Below are 16,486 nucleotides of genomic sequence, written 5' to 3'. Positions count from 1 at the left end.
TGTGAAATGGGAAACCATAATTACAGGGAACTACTGGGACGATTAAAACAAGGCATTACTGGTCCGATTTACTGACGCCAAAAAAATCCGTTGAATGAATGTGCAAATAGTCCGAATTTTCTATTCACACACGCCTTGCCGGTAGAGCTCGCTTCGCGCCGGCGCTGCGCGCCGGCGAGCTGCGCTCGCTATAAAAACTTTAATTCATTCAAAGCGTTTGAAAGCTAGGACCTAGCAGCTAGGGTAGCAGCTACAATCTTGAACGTAACCCAGATAGTCATTAGGTATCAAATGTGTCAATTTCCCTTTGCAAAAGAGCAGTTTTGGAGTTACTACAAATAGGTGACTATAAGGTCTATTATTAATTTGCATTGTATTTAACAGAGAAGTTAGGCATGCCTACTGAACCAGACCTGGTACACCTTGTGACAGGGGGTGGAGGCTACCCGGGCTTCAATCTGGGTAAAGAGTTGGCTGCAACAGGAAAACAAGTGATTCTGGTGGACATCATTGAACCAAGATGGCCTTTAAAGGAAAACATGAATTTCATTCAGGTAAATTAATTTGATACAATGCATGTACATTTTTCATCTTTACTGATTAAGATTGTTTATCATTCTCTCTCTCTCTCTCTCTCTCACACACACACACATATATATGTTATAGGTAGGAAATTTATAATTTTTATTTTCATTGCAAGATTAGAAAAAAGAATAAATGTTAAAGCTAATTTTTTTTTACATGTAAATACCATATTTATTTATAATTGAGTTATTCCCCTTTTTAATACATGTATGTATATGTTACAATAAAATTGATTCTGCAGCATTTGGCATAATAGCTGGCATGTCTACATAATTGCAGTTGCTTGCCCAAGAAACATAACATCAGTTTTTGGGGTCTATAAGTCTGTTTTTATTTATTCTGCAATAGTACAAGTATGAAAAAGAGTATGATTACACAGTTTATAACATTTCCATTAAAATAGTGTAACATAGTACAGAGACACGAAGTAGAAGAGGCCCTGCAAGGAGTGGACTGTGTGTACCACATGGCTTCTTATGGAATGTCCGGACGGGAACAAGTAAGGTATATTTGTATCTATTATAAACATATAAGAATTAGTTACCACATTACGAAAGTCAGTTTTTCTTCGATATCAGTTATCTAGATGTAAGAGGAATCATTCACAAAAGATAATCAAATTTGTCTTTCTACAGTTGAACACCAAGTTGATAGAAGCTGTGAATATACAAGGAACAGAAAATGTAATCCAAGGTAAGTGATAGATTAATGATGTTGTGAGATCATGTATTGAATATGAACTTCAGTTTCTCAGGCCAAATATTTTTGAAAGATGCATTCAATGTGGCAGGCAGGATTTCAAGATTTGAAATGGAGAATCACCTTATTTGCTCTTTTATTATGTAAAATTAAAAAAAAAATTGAGATATATCCTTTGTCAAAATATCAATAGAATTATTTACTGCAAACACAAAAGCAGTTGGCACAATGCAGTTGTGCCTAAGAAATTAATCATTGAATTGTTTTTTGTCGAATGTAAAGTAACTATTCCCATGGTATTTTGTTTTATCAATTTTTACAGCATGTCTGAAGCACAAGATAAAGAGACTTGTGTACACCAGTACATACAATGTTATCTTTGGGGGTCAGGTGATTTGTGATGGGGAGGAGTCCTTACCTTACCTCCGCCTGAATCAGGTGAGTGGCTGTTAATGTAGCTAGTGCATCAATCCAGATAGTACATAAACAAAGTTATTTTTGCCCCTGATCACAATTTTAAAATATTTTGCCAAATTTAAGTTTCCTCTAACACTTTTGAATAAGGACCATTTTAAATTCACACACTAAAAAGGAGAGAGAGTAGAATGGAGGACAAAAGTGCATGCATGTGTACAACATTTCAACAGAGTAAAAATTGAACAAAAACAACTTATTATATTACCAGTTGCAAATTATAAATGTTTTTTTTTTAAATTAGATTTGTGAATCCTTAGATCACTGAATTTGCAGATGGGTCCAACTTTCAACCATTTCTATTTCATTTTTGAGTCGGCTCGCGAAGCAAGAAGACCCTTGCTATCATCTCGAATTGGATTTTGAGCACAACTGTGTTATAATAATGCAAAATACACTGCAAATAGTTCCTATTTCTTAGTCGTTGAAATATGAATGTGTTGAATGTTTTTCCTATCTTTATTAAACTCAGACTTTGGGTCTACCCCTAATATGGTTACTCGATATACTTCATAATTGTACTGGTAATCTGGGGAAAGCTAGTATTTCATATCGTTCTCTTAGTTAAGACATCTTTGGCCAATGGGTTGATTAGAATGGACATTAGAAATGATTCAATGAAAAACAATAATAAAGAATTTGAAAGATATCTTATTTCTCTTAACAGCATCCTGATCATTATTCTCGGACCAAGAGCATTGCTGAACAGAGGGTGCTGGCTGCCAATGAACCAGGGACACTCCATACTTGTGCCCTCAGACTGGCGGGAGTGTACGGGGTGGGGGAACTACGCCATATACCCAGGACAGTGGTGAGTGAGTTAACCTGCAATGAACTGGTGTCCTGGCCAGGGTTAGTCAATGACATTATCCTCTTATCACCAGAACAGAAGCTGGAGATAAACTGTAATTAATTTAGCTTTATGGTTTGGAGAAGGATTTAACATCATTTTTAATCTGCATGCAAACAGTTTTACTTTTCCATACATACCTTTATGTTGGTGCTATCCAGGAATGGTTAAATCAGATTAAAAATGACTGAGGATTTTTAAACCATTCTATTTGTTGTTTGAGCTACTGGTATATAAAATGATTCAATATTTTTAATATCAACAATCTAACAAGTCAACATAATAATCTTGCAAGCAGTGGCAGAACTATGCCACCAAACAATTGAAATTGTACTATGATAAGACTGCTTGATATAGAGTTTGTCCCCATATTATTGTTTGGCTTTATATACTGTTTGATTATTTGACAGAACACAGTCGAGTCAGGGTACATGCAGGCGCTATTTGGGAAAGATTCACTCCAAGATTTCCTCCACATCGACAATCTAGTCCAGGCTCACATTTTGGCGGGGCGGGCCCTAATGGAGTCAAACAGGCGTGTGGCTGTGAGTAACACATCCTTGTATAAACTCATGGTCTGAACCCACAGGTTTCCTATCAGTTACTGTATACGTTGTATTCCTTATTTTATGCGAGTTCATAATTCCGTAAGACTGCATGCTGTTTTGTATCAGATCGTGAGAACATAAAATCAAGAGCTAGTGCCAAACTTTTGATATTAATTCTTATGGTTCACAACAGTTAGAATAATACATGTATAAGCATGATTTTAAAATCTGCCAGGAGGGCTTCTTGCGATTTAACATAGATATTATTTCGTCTCATTTTATAACTAAAGCAGAGTAACGGAAAAAAATTTGTGCAGCCTGATGATAGTATTTTTTTTTTTTTGTGTTTTTGCCTCATGCACATGAAGTGTCATGTGAAATTATTGTGAAGTTAATGTCAGGTAAGATACATAATATGTGATTTTGTGATAGAAGTTAGTGATAAGTATACATTATGTAGTATATAATAAGATTTGCATATTTTTGGGGGGAGATAAGAATTCAGAGGAATAGCCAGGCATAAAATTGACAACAAATTATGTAAAATAAATTCCCCCCAACTTCTGTGCTCTAACGCCATGTGCATAAATGTGAAATTGATTAGCACAAAGTGGAATCTGAATGGATTTGTAAAGAAGGCATAAAGATATGCACAAAGTTTTCTGAAAAATGAAATTTAAATGACTTGCTTAAGAAATGTAAATTGAAATTGCACATATTCATTCTTTCAAATTTAAAAATGAGTGAAGTGCAATGGATGTAGTTATCTACCTTATAATGTTCTGTAAGGCTTAATCTACATTATTTTTGACAGAACTTGTGTTGATGACAATTTTGATTTTCCTGATTCCTTTGTAGGCTGGTCAGGCATATTTTATCTCTGATGGTGCTCCTATCAACACTTTTGAATTTTTCAGGCCCCTGGTAAGAAACAGAGAGAGAGAGAGAGAGAGAGACACAGAGAGAGACAGAGACAGAGAGACAGATACAGAGAGACAGAGACAGAGAGACAGAGAGAGAGATGTGAATGATGCAGAAGAAGAGATCTTGAGCTTTTTCTTATGATTAAACAATCTATAGAAATTTCACATCATAACCTGTACAAATTACAACATAAGTATGCTATCAATATTTCAGCTAAGTGGGTTGGGCTATCCATTACCTAAGATATATGTACCAGTCTCTTTAGTTTACCTAGTAGGTAAGTATTGTACATGAATTATTGTTTGGTAATCTATGAGTTATAATAATTGAACTGTGTCCCAGAACAAGCCTTAATTAAAAAGTTATAAAATTAGTTAAAATATATCCCAGATAGTTGCAATGAAGCAAACTGGAGTAGATCTACTCTTGAACTATTTCGAAGAACTAAATAGGAATACACTGAAAACAACTAGCAAATTAATCATAACAAACTTTTTTGAGCCTTTATACTCAAAATGATTATTTCAGATACAGTATATGAAGAAAAAATTCCAAAAAAATTTTAATGTATATATTTTCTCGCTAGGAATTTAGACTCTAATTTGACACTTGGAACTCTCAATCTAGATCATTTCTGAATTGTAAAAGGGTAGATTGGAGTTATTCCTCCCTGTTCATTTTGCCACGTTGACAACACACAGAATTGATTTTATCCTCAAACCAGAGAACAATATCATTATAAAGAAAGAGAATTTTCTATTTGATAATCCATTACTTCCATTTCTGATATCTTCTTTTCCAGCTTTCATCATCGAGTGGATTCATTTTTTTGTGGGAAGGATCTACAACTTCCAGCCCATCCTAACGAGAACTGAGGTGTGTTTTACATGTATTGATGAAATGCATCAATGGTGGCATTGTCACCTTTCAGAATTGATGGTTTCAATTTTTCCATGTGAATGCAAGAATTTTCATCAAATTAACTGAAATTAACAAATGAACTTGCTTGTCCACATTTAGAATACAAGAAATGTAAACTGTGCCAACTCAGCTCATAAAATGATTACGATAACTATTTACCGGTATATATATATTCATATTTTTAGATTTGTCCAAATCTTTCCTTACCAATACATCTACTAGTTTTTAATAAGTATCCAGGAACTATTTCTGGATTTGGCATTTAGGTTGAAAATGTGTAGTAGTCTTGTATGGTGTTTGTATCACAGACCTGTTATGTGTACCAGTAGTTGTCAATGACTTTCGCTGAATGGTTATTTGGAGAAAAATGCTCCATTGAATGTTGATTCATCTCTGTTTAAAAGTTTTACACACAGCTCTGCTTTTGATATATTTCCCGGCCATTATAACTTAACTGAGCAAGCATGTTTTACCTTTGTAAAATACCTGGATACCTTTAGTAAAATATTTATTTCAATTTATAGATAATGTACGAAAAACATGTACTATTTTAAGAATAGTCTAAAGTGTACCTTTATTTTTAGTACATATAAAGTATAAGAGACACTCAACTATAAAAAGAAGTATTATCAAGTATTTCAAAATTAACATTAGTTTGTGTCAATGGCTTTTCTTGTAATGTACTCACCGAGACAAAGTTGGGGGGAGCTTATGCTATACCTTTATTATCAGCGTTGGCATTGGCGCCCAGATCTGGTCAATGTTTTTGGAGTAGGTCCTGTATCTAAGTTTAATATTACTTGTCCTACATTCACCAAACTGTATTATAGATATTGTCAAAAAAGAAATATACGTATTATATGCTACAATATCATAACTTGATATTATACGATATTGTGTCAAACCACACATCAATGTACAGTATGTTGATAAAGATAATAACTATGATTTTTCATAAAGTTAATCTCATAAAGGTGACATATCTTATATCGATGAGCTCTGTAATCTTTGATTATATATGTTTCTATATAATTTAGAATACAGGAACATTGTATTTTCATTAGAGAGGTGTACCCATATGAACCACCAAAAAGGCATTTCCTGAGTGAAAATACATAATGTATCATGTTATTGTCAATCAGTACATTGAAGTGACAAAAAAGATATTTTAATTTGTTATTATGGCAAGGGAACTAGAAAGATATATAAGAAATTTGATCACATAGTAGGTTTCACTAATTCTAAGTCATCACTTCTCAGCTAACAAGTTGTAAAATTTATCTAGAATTAAACAATTCTAAAAAACTCGGAATTGATTGAGTGTCATGTACATGATCCAATTGCTGTCCCAAAATGGCTACAGTGGGATTGATGCATTGAGAAAAGATTTGAAGTTATTTGTATCTAGTCAGAAATACCAGAATACATTCATAGAGAGTGCAACGTAATAATTTTACAACTTATGTTAGTATATTTAAATTAAGACATCAGGTTTTACAGAGTTGCCACATGCTCATGCTATATGCCATGCTATGGTGCATTATTAACATTCCCCTGCGCTTGCGTGACTGTGAAGGGGAAGGGAAACTCAATTTTTATGTGTTAGGCCAGATAATAATTTTATTGTTTACTTTTTTACCAGATTTTTTAGCATTACAATATTCAAAAGTTCATCTTTTTATAAAAGTTTGTCTTTTTTTTAAACACATAGGTTTGTGAATTGATCATCATGTCTCTTTAAATAAGAAGGAAAACCCCAAATTCTTCCATTTATTGAAGATACTACAGCCACTATTATTTACATCAAACTTTGAACGTCCCTTAACTCATTGATATAAAGTTACTAAAATTACATTAGGCCATCAAAAATTAATTCCATGGTTCTCAGGCCTGCTTGCATCTGATTTAATATTTTTCATTTTTATCAGTAAAATGAATAAATAAAAATTTTCAAGTGCGCTAGCAAATTGTGTTAAAAAAATTTCCAGATTAAGGACTGCACTTTAGATACTCAATTGCAACTTCACTGTGTTTTCTGGCAGAGCTATCCCAAAAAGGTCAGAGAAGTTGCAATTGGATCGATACTCAAGTCAGTAAAACGCTTTACTTGAATAAAGTACATTATTGCAAACATCACGATGATCCAGACTAAATTCTAACAAATTGCAAATGGCTGCCAATTTTAGTGATGAGACACTGTTAAAGTTATGATCGAGTTATGATTGTGACAGCACTGATTTTAGTTAAGATATGAAAAATGACGTTTTTTAACTTCATATGCATGTAAGGGGAGAGTTCTTGTAGCTTGTACTATACTAAATATCTCAAAAATGCTTTGACACAGGGCTCTCTCAAACTTTGTAGCTGTGGTGTTTCCTGAGAAACATGACATTTTTTTTATTTCATTTAGTTTGAGCTAATAAATCTAAGACCAATACATTCATTGCAAGGTTAATCTAAGACCAATACATTCATTGCAAGGTTAATATTTATTAGCTTTAAAACCTCGCTTTTTGGGGAATTTGATATGATTAGCACCTAGTTGAAATAAAAGAAAAAATCCCACATCCTTTTTTGATGAAACCAAAAAAAAGATACTGCAGTTGGTTTTTTAATTCACCTGAGCTGATAGCTCAAGTGAACTTTTCTGATCACATTTTGTCTGTCTTCCATCTGTCCATCCATCAATCTGTCTGTCCATAAACTTTTCACATTTTCAACATCTTCTCAGGAATTACTAGGCCAATTTCAACCAAACTTGGCACAAATCATCCTTATGCAAAGGAGATTCAAAGTTTTGAAAATAAAGGGACACACCCTTTTTCAAGGGGAGATAATTAGAAATTAATGAAAAATTTTGAGAATTTTTCAAAAATCTTCTCAAGAACCATTAAGCCAGGATAGCTGAAACTTGTGTGGAAGCATCCTCAAGTAGTGTAGATTCAAAGTTGTGAAAATCATGACCCCGGGGGTAGGGTGGGGCCACAATAGCAGAGTTCTTGAAATCTTTCGGTCCTGTCGGCAAGACCGATAAAAATAACCAAGGACCGATTACTTGAGGTTGCCTGTCAGTCCAAATGACCGGTAGATATGGACAGAGTAACTTGCGAAAATATAACTAATTTTCATACTCACTGAGGAGATCCGAACGCATACGATAAATCTAGAGGAGTTTTTGCGGTTTTTTTCGCTCTCTTTAGACTTATTATACATTTTCGGAACACCTCAGTAATTATTTCTTCCGTTGCTTTCGATAAGTTTGGCGAGTATTTCGTACATATTGATACGGTGTGTTTATAATGCAGCTAACAGATGTAGTCAGACAATAAGAATAAGTCTTTCAATCATTTTCCAACCTAAATGTCGTCAGAAATCATGGGAGAAATTGGAGAACTTGTTTTAAACATAGCGTGAACTGAGGGCCCCCTATAAATCCAAGATGGCGAGTGTTGTCTCGTTACGTTTTTTCAATGTATATTGCATACACCGAAACAGGGTTTTCAGTGAATGTTTTTATTGCAATGCACAGAAATACACACAAAAATCCCAATGTAATCATTTATAAATTTTTTCGGGAAATAACAACTCTGCTATCTGACAACCGAGCCCTAGTTACATATGAGATGTTCAGAAAGAGACAGGAAAGAGAACAAGAAGAAAGGTGATAATGAAAGAGGGAAGGAAATAAAAATAATTAATGAAGTGATAAATAAGGTTGTTATCAGGAGCCAGAATGTGAAAGTTAGGAGAAATCAGAATAATTAAGGTAAAAATGAGAGAAACTATAAGGCAAATATACTTGTAGTTTTTCATCTTTCTATTGAAAATGTTTGGACTGATAGAAATCAGTCTGGACTGACAAACTTCTGATGTTTGTCAGTCCAAATGACTGACAGTGGAAAAAAGATTTCAAGAACTCTGCAATAGGGGGGGGGGGGGGTCAAAGTTAAACATAGGAATATATAGAGTAAATCTTTAAAAATCTTCTTCTCAGAAACTAATCAGCCAGGATAGCTGAAACTTGTGTGGAAGCATCCTCAGGTAGTGTAGATTTAAAGTTGTGAAAATCATGAACCCAGGGGTAGGGTGGGGCCACAATGGGGGGGGGGGTCGAAGTTTAACATAAGAATATATAGAGTAAATCTTTAAAAATCTTCTTCTCAGAAACTAATCACCCAGGATATCTGAAGCATCCTCAGGTTGTGTAGATTCAAAGTTGTGAAAATCATGACCTCTTGGGGTAGGGTTGGGCCACAATGGGGGAGGGGGGTCAAAGTTTTACAAAGGAATATGTACAGTAAATCTTTAAAAATCTTCTTCTCAGAAACTAATCAGCCAGATAATTCTTTATAATTGTTAAGACTTTGTCCCCAGGACAATTCTTCGGCCTCACAAGGAATTGCAGACGTTTAGGCCCCAACATGTTTAGGCCCCAAGACGGTTAGGCCCCAGGTAAGATGTTTAGGCCCCAAGATGTTTAGGCCCCAAGATGTTTAGGCACCTGTTGTTTATAATAATAACTGATAGTTGAAAGAACATAGCTTTTAAGCACTTTGGAGCCAATAAATGCAATTTACTTTAATTTGTAGTAAACTAACAATCGTTACGCAAACATGGCGTTGTTTACTTTATATACAAGTTCTTGAAAAACTTTAATCACGAAAAACATTATGCTATAAACTTGCATGCACACGTTATCAATGAAAGTATCATCCAGCATGGTTATGTGTCCGTGCTTTAAATCAGTTAATACCGTGATCAAATCATACTTTCATCACAAAGAAACGAACAAATGTTATATAAGGGGAAGTTTTTCATTATTGATATTTCAAGAAAAGAAAACAAATTATTGTATTTTTTTCTATTATTGGAATTATACAACACTTGAATGTCATAAAATTGTTCAGTAAGCTTATTTATGGCAACTGATTTATACGTAAGAACCCTTATATATCCCAAAAGAATTCACCTACTTATTACCCAAATACAAGTTCAATTCAATTCTTTATTTGCTCAAGACCAGTTCACTGGTATTTGAGGTTCAAAATCAGTATATACAAATGTACACGAACACAGTCAAGGATCACATGTACAGTAGGAGTAATAATGAAAAAAAGAGGTTAAAATCACAATACAATAGGTTGTTAAAGTTGGTTTCTGGAAGAACAGACTTTGAAAATTTTCTTAATAAATATTGACAAGTTTTTCTACATTAAAAGTATTCATGAGTGAAATATTATTTCTGTGATCATATTTGTACAATTAAAGGATATCTCCCCAAATTATGTAATTTTTCTGCCAATGAAGCTTAACATGTATTTGGCCTGTCTTCTTTTGGAGACCCGTCTCTTCATTTTACTTCCAAAGTGAGGTGTGAAACCCTCATTTTATTACTAGAGGATCTCTTCATTATCTTCTCCTAATTAGCACCTATCTACAGAGGGAGCATGATACGGTGGGGGTGTTGTTTTAACAATTTAATTCATGTCATACACAAAGTAAATGAAAGTCTTAACCGTTTCTTTGATCTCTAATTAGAAAATTAATTATAGAAAATAATATGATGTGACAAAATAATATGATATTTAAAAAATAATAAATTATGCATAAGATGCAGATTATACTTCTTTATAATTTTTAAAGTAAATGAAGTTTTAAATAATAAAATGTAAATTATAATTAACTTTTACAAATGTATGCTGGTGCCTAAACCATTATTCATTTAAAAAATAAAATGTAAATTATAATTAACTTATACAAATGTATGCTGGTGCCTAAACCATTATTCATTTAAAAAATAAAATGAAAATTATAATTAACTTAGAAAAATGTAGGCTGGTGCCTAAACATCTTGGGGCCTAAACATGTTGGGGCCTAAGCGTCTTATCAATGAAGGGCCTAAACATCTTGGGGCCTAAAAGTCTTGCTACCCTCACAAGAAGGTTCAGAGTTTGATGTAGGTTTATATCCCATATATAAACAATTGTTAAGGATCTTTTTGAGAACTGCAATACTCAACATGTGATATGACTATAAAATCATCCTGTTAGAAAAGGGACTAATGATTATAAACATAAGAATATCTAGGGGGGAAAATGGATTTTATTTATACAGGATCTACATGTATTATTGTACATTGTCCAGATAGTTTGTATTATGACTTCATTAAGCTGATTTTATCATACCTATTGTTCCTCAGGTGAGCAATGTTGCCCATGGGCCTCTTGTTTAAATAATTTCCTGAGAACCAATTAATTTTTATGGCCTTAAATATTGTAATTTTTTGTATACTTTACATAGAACTAAGAAGGAAAAGTTTTAACTTGAAACAATACAGAAATACTGTATCAAGGGTTATTTTCACCCTATTTTTTTGCCCTTTTATACGATTTTAGCCAAAGTTAAATTCACACAGTAGATATTAAAGAGATATTTGAATTTGCCCAATCTTATGAAATTTGCCTGCTGACAATGGGGGTAAAAGGGGCAAAAATAAATAAGGGGCATATGTTTCCCTTTAAACAGTATTTATCTCAAAAGAATAAATAGAAATCATTTGAAGATGTGAAGAATTTGTACATGTAATTCCTTGAAAATACTTGTTACTTGCCATTCTTTTAAGTTTTAATATTTCTGCTTAAAAGATGTCACACTAATTTGGATTTGGTTCTATTTATGAGATTATGACAAAATTATGATAGTGCCTTTACTCTTAATTTTTTTTATCAGTAATAATTCTATTTTAGGTTTGTTTAGTGCATTTTAAAGAATTTTTCTTTTAAAAATGCCATTTTCAGTTTATGAATTACATGAAAATAGGTGTACTAGGTAGGATGTATGATATCAGGGATGTTTTATGCAGATATAAAAAATGGAATCATCTAATGTCACAAAGGAAACATTGATCTGACTTGATTTATAGCTATGGCAAATGTTGATGTACAATGTGCAAGTACGGTACTATATTTTAATTCAAAAACATAGATGGGTGCTAAAATAGGTAATTTAAACAAGAAAAGTCACCTGAAATTAAGTACATGTAAATTATTCAGGTCATTACGACAAGAAAGAGATTGATATGGTTTAAGATGGATGTTTTTTGCTGATCAGGCAATGGTATTTTTTTATTGGTTTGAAGTTTCAATAGTCCATTTGATCAGTCAGCAATGAATCTAGTTCACCATACCCTATTTTATTTATTTGCTCCTCCATACTCATTATTCCTTTAGGGGAAAGGAAGAAAACATTGTCATTCATTTAAAGAGATGGAGTGTATGTGACAGTCTAGTAAATTTTGTAAGGGGTCATCTGGGAGAAAAATTTGTTTGTTTGGGGGGGGGGGGGTCCAAGGCTATTTTTGCTAATTTTACTGAATTTATTAGGTTTTACCCTCTAGATCCAAGCAGTTTCATAATACATGACACACTGTGCAATTTTTTTTTACAGTAATATATCATATGTCTTATCTTAACAATTTGAATTGAGGCTTTTTCTGACACTTCCATAAAACTGTCAGAAGATCTATTAGTTCATGTCTAATATCACTCTCTCTCTCTCTCTTTCTCTCTCTTTTACAGTCTACGTTTTTTACCTTTAATAGAATGTTTGTTTTAAAAAGTTCTTTTGCTTGGATAAATGTAGAATTTCTTTAAAGTTTGATTTCTTAATTTTGTAGGTGTACAAGTCTGGTGTGACTCATTATTTTAGCATCAAAAAAGCCTCCAGAGATCTCGGATACAAACCGACAGTACAGAACGCATTAGATGATGTGTTGGAAGAATATTTAACCAAGAAGGGACCCAAGAAAGCCAAGAAAAAACAGTCCGTCGTCATGTACTATTTTGTCAATCTGATCATAGCGGTCATATTTGCATCCTTTGTTATGTCTTTTTTACCAGGGGTGAAATAAACTATAATTGTACTCTTAAAGTCTAATGTTGATTGTATTTTTTGCATTAATTGAAGGGATAGGGAATCATTCTTTGAGTATTATGAGGTGATAATTTCGGTCGGGGCATGGTCAAATCCAATAAAGCCCGAAGGGTTTTATGATAGATTTTACTACACTCCGACCAAAATTATCACCTCATGATTAGATGATGAGCTCTATATTAAAATATATAAGGAATAAGGAATAATTCTTTGAGTATTATGAGGGAAAAATTTCGGTCGGGCGTGATCAAATCCAATAAAGCCCAAAGGGCTTTATGATAGATTTGATCATGCTCCAAAGAATGATTCCTTATTACTTATATTTATATATAAATAAGCAAACCCCACTGGCGCTCCAATTTGAAGTACCGGTAGTGTTATCACAGACAAAGACACTGGAAAATGTAAATATAGTAATATACCCGAATTTGAAATATAAACTTTATGGGTTTTTTTTGTGTTTTTTAATAATAGTTGATAAGGTAAACAATTTTTTGTAGATCTGATGGTCAATTTGTTGACCATCGTGCCAAATGGGATTGCGGCAAAAATAAAATGAATTTTGGGACTTTTTCTCTATTTAGTAGCTGCCTACAAAATCCACGTGTCAATCCATGGTTAATAAGTACTTGATAAATGACTGAAATTTTGCCTTTTTAAAAATCTTTCATCGTCGTGGGCCAAAATGTGCTATAGCTAAAGACAAATGTTGAACGTTGGAATCATCGCAACAAAACTATACACACACTGAAACGTCAACAAATTAGATCATTTAAATTAGCAAATTAAAGAAGGGGGCGGAGGGAGTAACGTACTTAAGGAATAACCCACTTTAAAGTTTTTAATTGGCTGATCAAAAGTTCCGCGCTAATTAAATAACTTCTGCTCTCTAAGCCATCGACTATTTGACGTAGCTGTGAACTTATATATATATAAATATAAATTCTTACTGATTTAGGGCATCATTAAGCGATTGCTGATTGGCGAAGAAGTGCTCTGTGTTCTAAACATTCATAAATACAGGTAAATTTCGTCGTGTTTTATTTTCGCGTCAATCGTTATATTTTCCATAGGGGGACGAATTTAAAAGGAAATGTAATACGCGTGTCTCCGAGTTTAACACAGAGTTAAATCGGTGTTACTGTTGGCCACCTTTCAAAAAACCGGGCCCTGTAAAATACAATTTTAAAACGCGAATTTAAAACGGCGAAAACTGTTACATTTGACGAGAAAAAACCGAAAGGGCAAATTTAAATAACACATATGAATTGCCATACGTGTTTTTTCCCCTTTCTATCTGCTTTGATTTGACATATATATGGGTATATATTACACATTTGTTTTAATGTGAAGTCTGCTTCATAAACTGTTGATGAATTATCAACGATGTTGACGATCGAAAATTAAAGCCATTGAATGCTTGATTGGATACTAGTAATTGTGCGGGTGTGCATTCTAAATACCTTTAGAACGATTTTAATAAGTGCTTGGACTTTGGGTAGTTGTGGAAATGTGACTTAGGCCTGTCTTTTTCATTGTAGGCCACTCAGCTATGGCTCTTTGAAATTGACAAGATACTGATTTGATTGGCCTTTGGGCTAAGAATACGTAATCGGTGTATACAGTACTTCGCTTCAAACCAGCGTCATATAAACTTGTTTTGACTCAAGAAATAGACAGTTACGTACTACTGAAAGTCCAAGGCCTTGTTAAAATGGTTCTATTTGTTGTGTATTTTTTCCCTCAATTTTGTTGAAAATATAAATATTTTAATCGATGAATAATTAGAATACTAGTGGGGAATACTAGTATACGAGAATTAATTGCGCGGTCCCAATAATGAAAGGAAAGGCAGGTATAAACATGTATTCTTTTAAAGCGGCTTTATTTGAAGGATCTGAAGTTCATATCGGTAAACCTAGGAAGAGAGGTAATATATTTGGCGATAAAACAAAAGTTTCTTTTGGTTAAAAAAAAAAACACCATCCAAATTAAGGAAGTGAAAAAGCCTACGGATTACCTTGCACTAAATTATCTTGAGATATTTTTAAAGTGCACTGTAGATTGCAGTACCTTTACCTGAAAAAGCAATGGTCGGTTAGGTAGAAATCACAAGTTATCTGGAAATCTATATTAAGAGCTGATCAAGAAGGGTGGTGCTGAAATGTTTATGATTCGATCTTTGAAATTAAAGGCAATAAATTGTCTACCTTAATAGGTAATATAAGAAACAAATGCATGCGACAATATTGCATTCTCACACATTGCAGAGATAGAGAGAAAGACATAAAGAGTGAGAGAGAAAAAATCTCGTAATCTGCCGTGTAATACAAGTAAGTACTCTGTATTTATTAAAATGAATTATATATAAGGAGTTTGGTTATTATATAGAATCTATAATTCTTAAAATGTCCGCATGGATGAAATGCTTGTTCCACGAGTTGTTCATGTTTTCTTGGAATATATTGTTATATTTTTGTGGTTTCGAATTATGTTTTTTTTATCTTTCTAACATACAATTGACCATTTATCAATAGCAGTAACATATTGCTATAGTTGTTATACAACTATAGCTGTAAAATGTTGCTACAGTTGCTACTTGTTGCCATGGTTATAACAAATTGCTTTATACATGTAGTTACTTCTTTGGTCGTTCTTTGTTTGTTACATGTTGCTTTCAAACTAACTACATAGCGTTATAGTTGTTCTATGTTGCTACTTGCAGTTGTTATTATTGATGTTATCATTGTTGCGTACTTAATGGTTGCGTCATCCAGTTGTTGTCGATGTTTTCGTTGTTACAAACTACTATGGTCGCTACATGCTATCAACTCTCTATTAAATTATTTTACGATAGGCGAGAGGGGATATCAAGATAGTTACTTTACTATGATAAGCACACACTTTTCTCTGTAAATATTTTAACTACCATAAATCTAAATATAAAACAAAACCCTTTTTGCGGTAGAAGTAGAAGGCATTTTTTACCCTTTTATAAGACTCGGTCTCCAGGATAAGAAGCCCAAATTGTTTACAGACCGATAAGTATAGGGGAGAGTTTAACGAACAGTGGGCAAATCGATTGGTCGGGACTAGAACCCCATTGAGGGGGGACACCCTGTATTGTGGAGAATCAATGTAATCTTTAATGTGAAAAGTAGGAGATTTCCCATGAATGTGAAACATGTGAAATTCTACTAACCAACGAGATTTTTTTATTAAGAAGGAGTTTGAAGATTTTTGCAAAAATTACAGGTATCAATTCTATATTTGCAATCAAATTTTCGTTACCTTTTTGTTTTCGTTTATGTAAATGAAGTGTAAAATAAAAATTAAATAATAATTTTAATTCGCCCCGAATCGGATTTGGTACTGAAAATTACTTTGAATATTATAATATCTTGGACTTCCCCACCCCGTACCCGTTACAAACTAGGCATTTCCAAAAAACAAAATTCAATTTTTTTCTGAAGTAAGTTTCTGGAGGGGGAGGGGGGATGTTTGTTGTGTTGTGGTGTTACAAATGACAGAACTTGATGATGCTGTTTCCCCG

The 16,486-nt window shown here is 33.4% G+C and overlaps 1 protein-coding gene across 1 annotated transcript; it reads left to right on the top strand.

The window, feature by feature from the left end:
• The first annotated feature begins 362 nt into the window (after window positions 1-362).
• LOC128167940 (short-chain dehydrogenase/reductase family 42E member 1-like) lies at window positions 363-12,930 on the top strand. Its single transcript, XM_052833936.1, has 10 exons — window positions 363-554; window positions 989-1,084; window positions 1,221-1,278; window positions 1,607-1,722; window positions 2,426-2,569; window positions 3,019-3,153; window positions 4,015-4,080; window positions 4,294-4,357; window positions 4,883-4,956; window positions 12,677-12,930. The coding sequence occupies exons 1-10, from the start codon at window positions 396-398 to the stop codon at window positions 12,908-12,910; spliced, it is 1,146 nt and encodes a 381-aa protein (XP_052689896.1). The 5' UTR covers window positions 363-395; the 3' UTR covers window positions 12,911-12,930.
• Window positions 12,931-16,486: the final 3,556 nt, after the last annotated feature.

This window comes from Crassostrea angulata, chromosome 10 (genome assembly GCF_025612915.1).
Source record: "Crassostrea angulata isolate pt1a10 chromosome 10, ASM2561291v2, whole genome shotgun sequence".
In the NCBI taxonomy this organism is placed as follows: Eukaryota; Metazoa; Mollusca; class Bivalvia; order Ostreida; family Ostreidae; genus Magallana; species Magallana angulata.
The sequence above is the reverse complement of the archived record's forward strand: the minus strand, read 5'-3'. Positions and strand labels throughout refer to the sequence as shown.

What these genes read in the sequence shown, in the direction of transcription:
- LOC128167940 (XM_052833936.1), top strand. Translation starts at nt 396, where the DNA reads ATGCCTACTGAACCAGACCTGGTACACCTTGTGACAGGGGGTGGAGGC. An exon ending in AACAGAAAATGTAATCCAAG is followed by an intron (nt 1,279 to 1,606) that starts GTAAGTGATAGA and finishes CAATTTTTACAG; the next exon opens with CATGTCTGAAGCACAAGATA. An exon ending in CTTACCTCCGCCTGAATCAG is followed by an intron (nt 1,723 to 2,425) that starts GTGAGTGGCTGT and finishes TTCTCTTAACAG; the next exon opens with CATCCTGATCATTATTCTCG.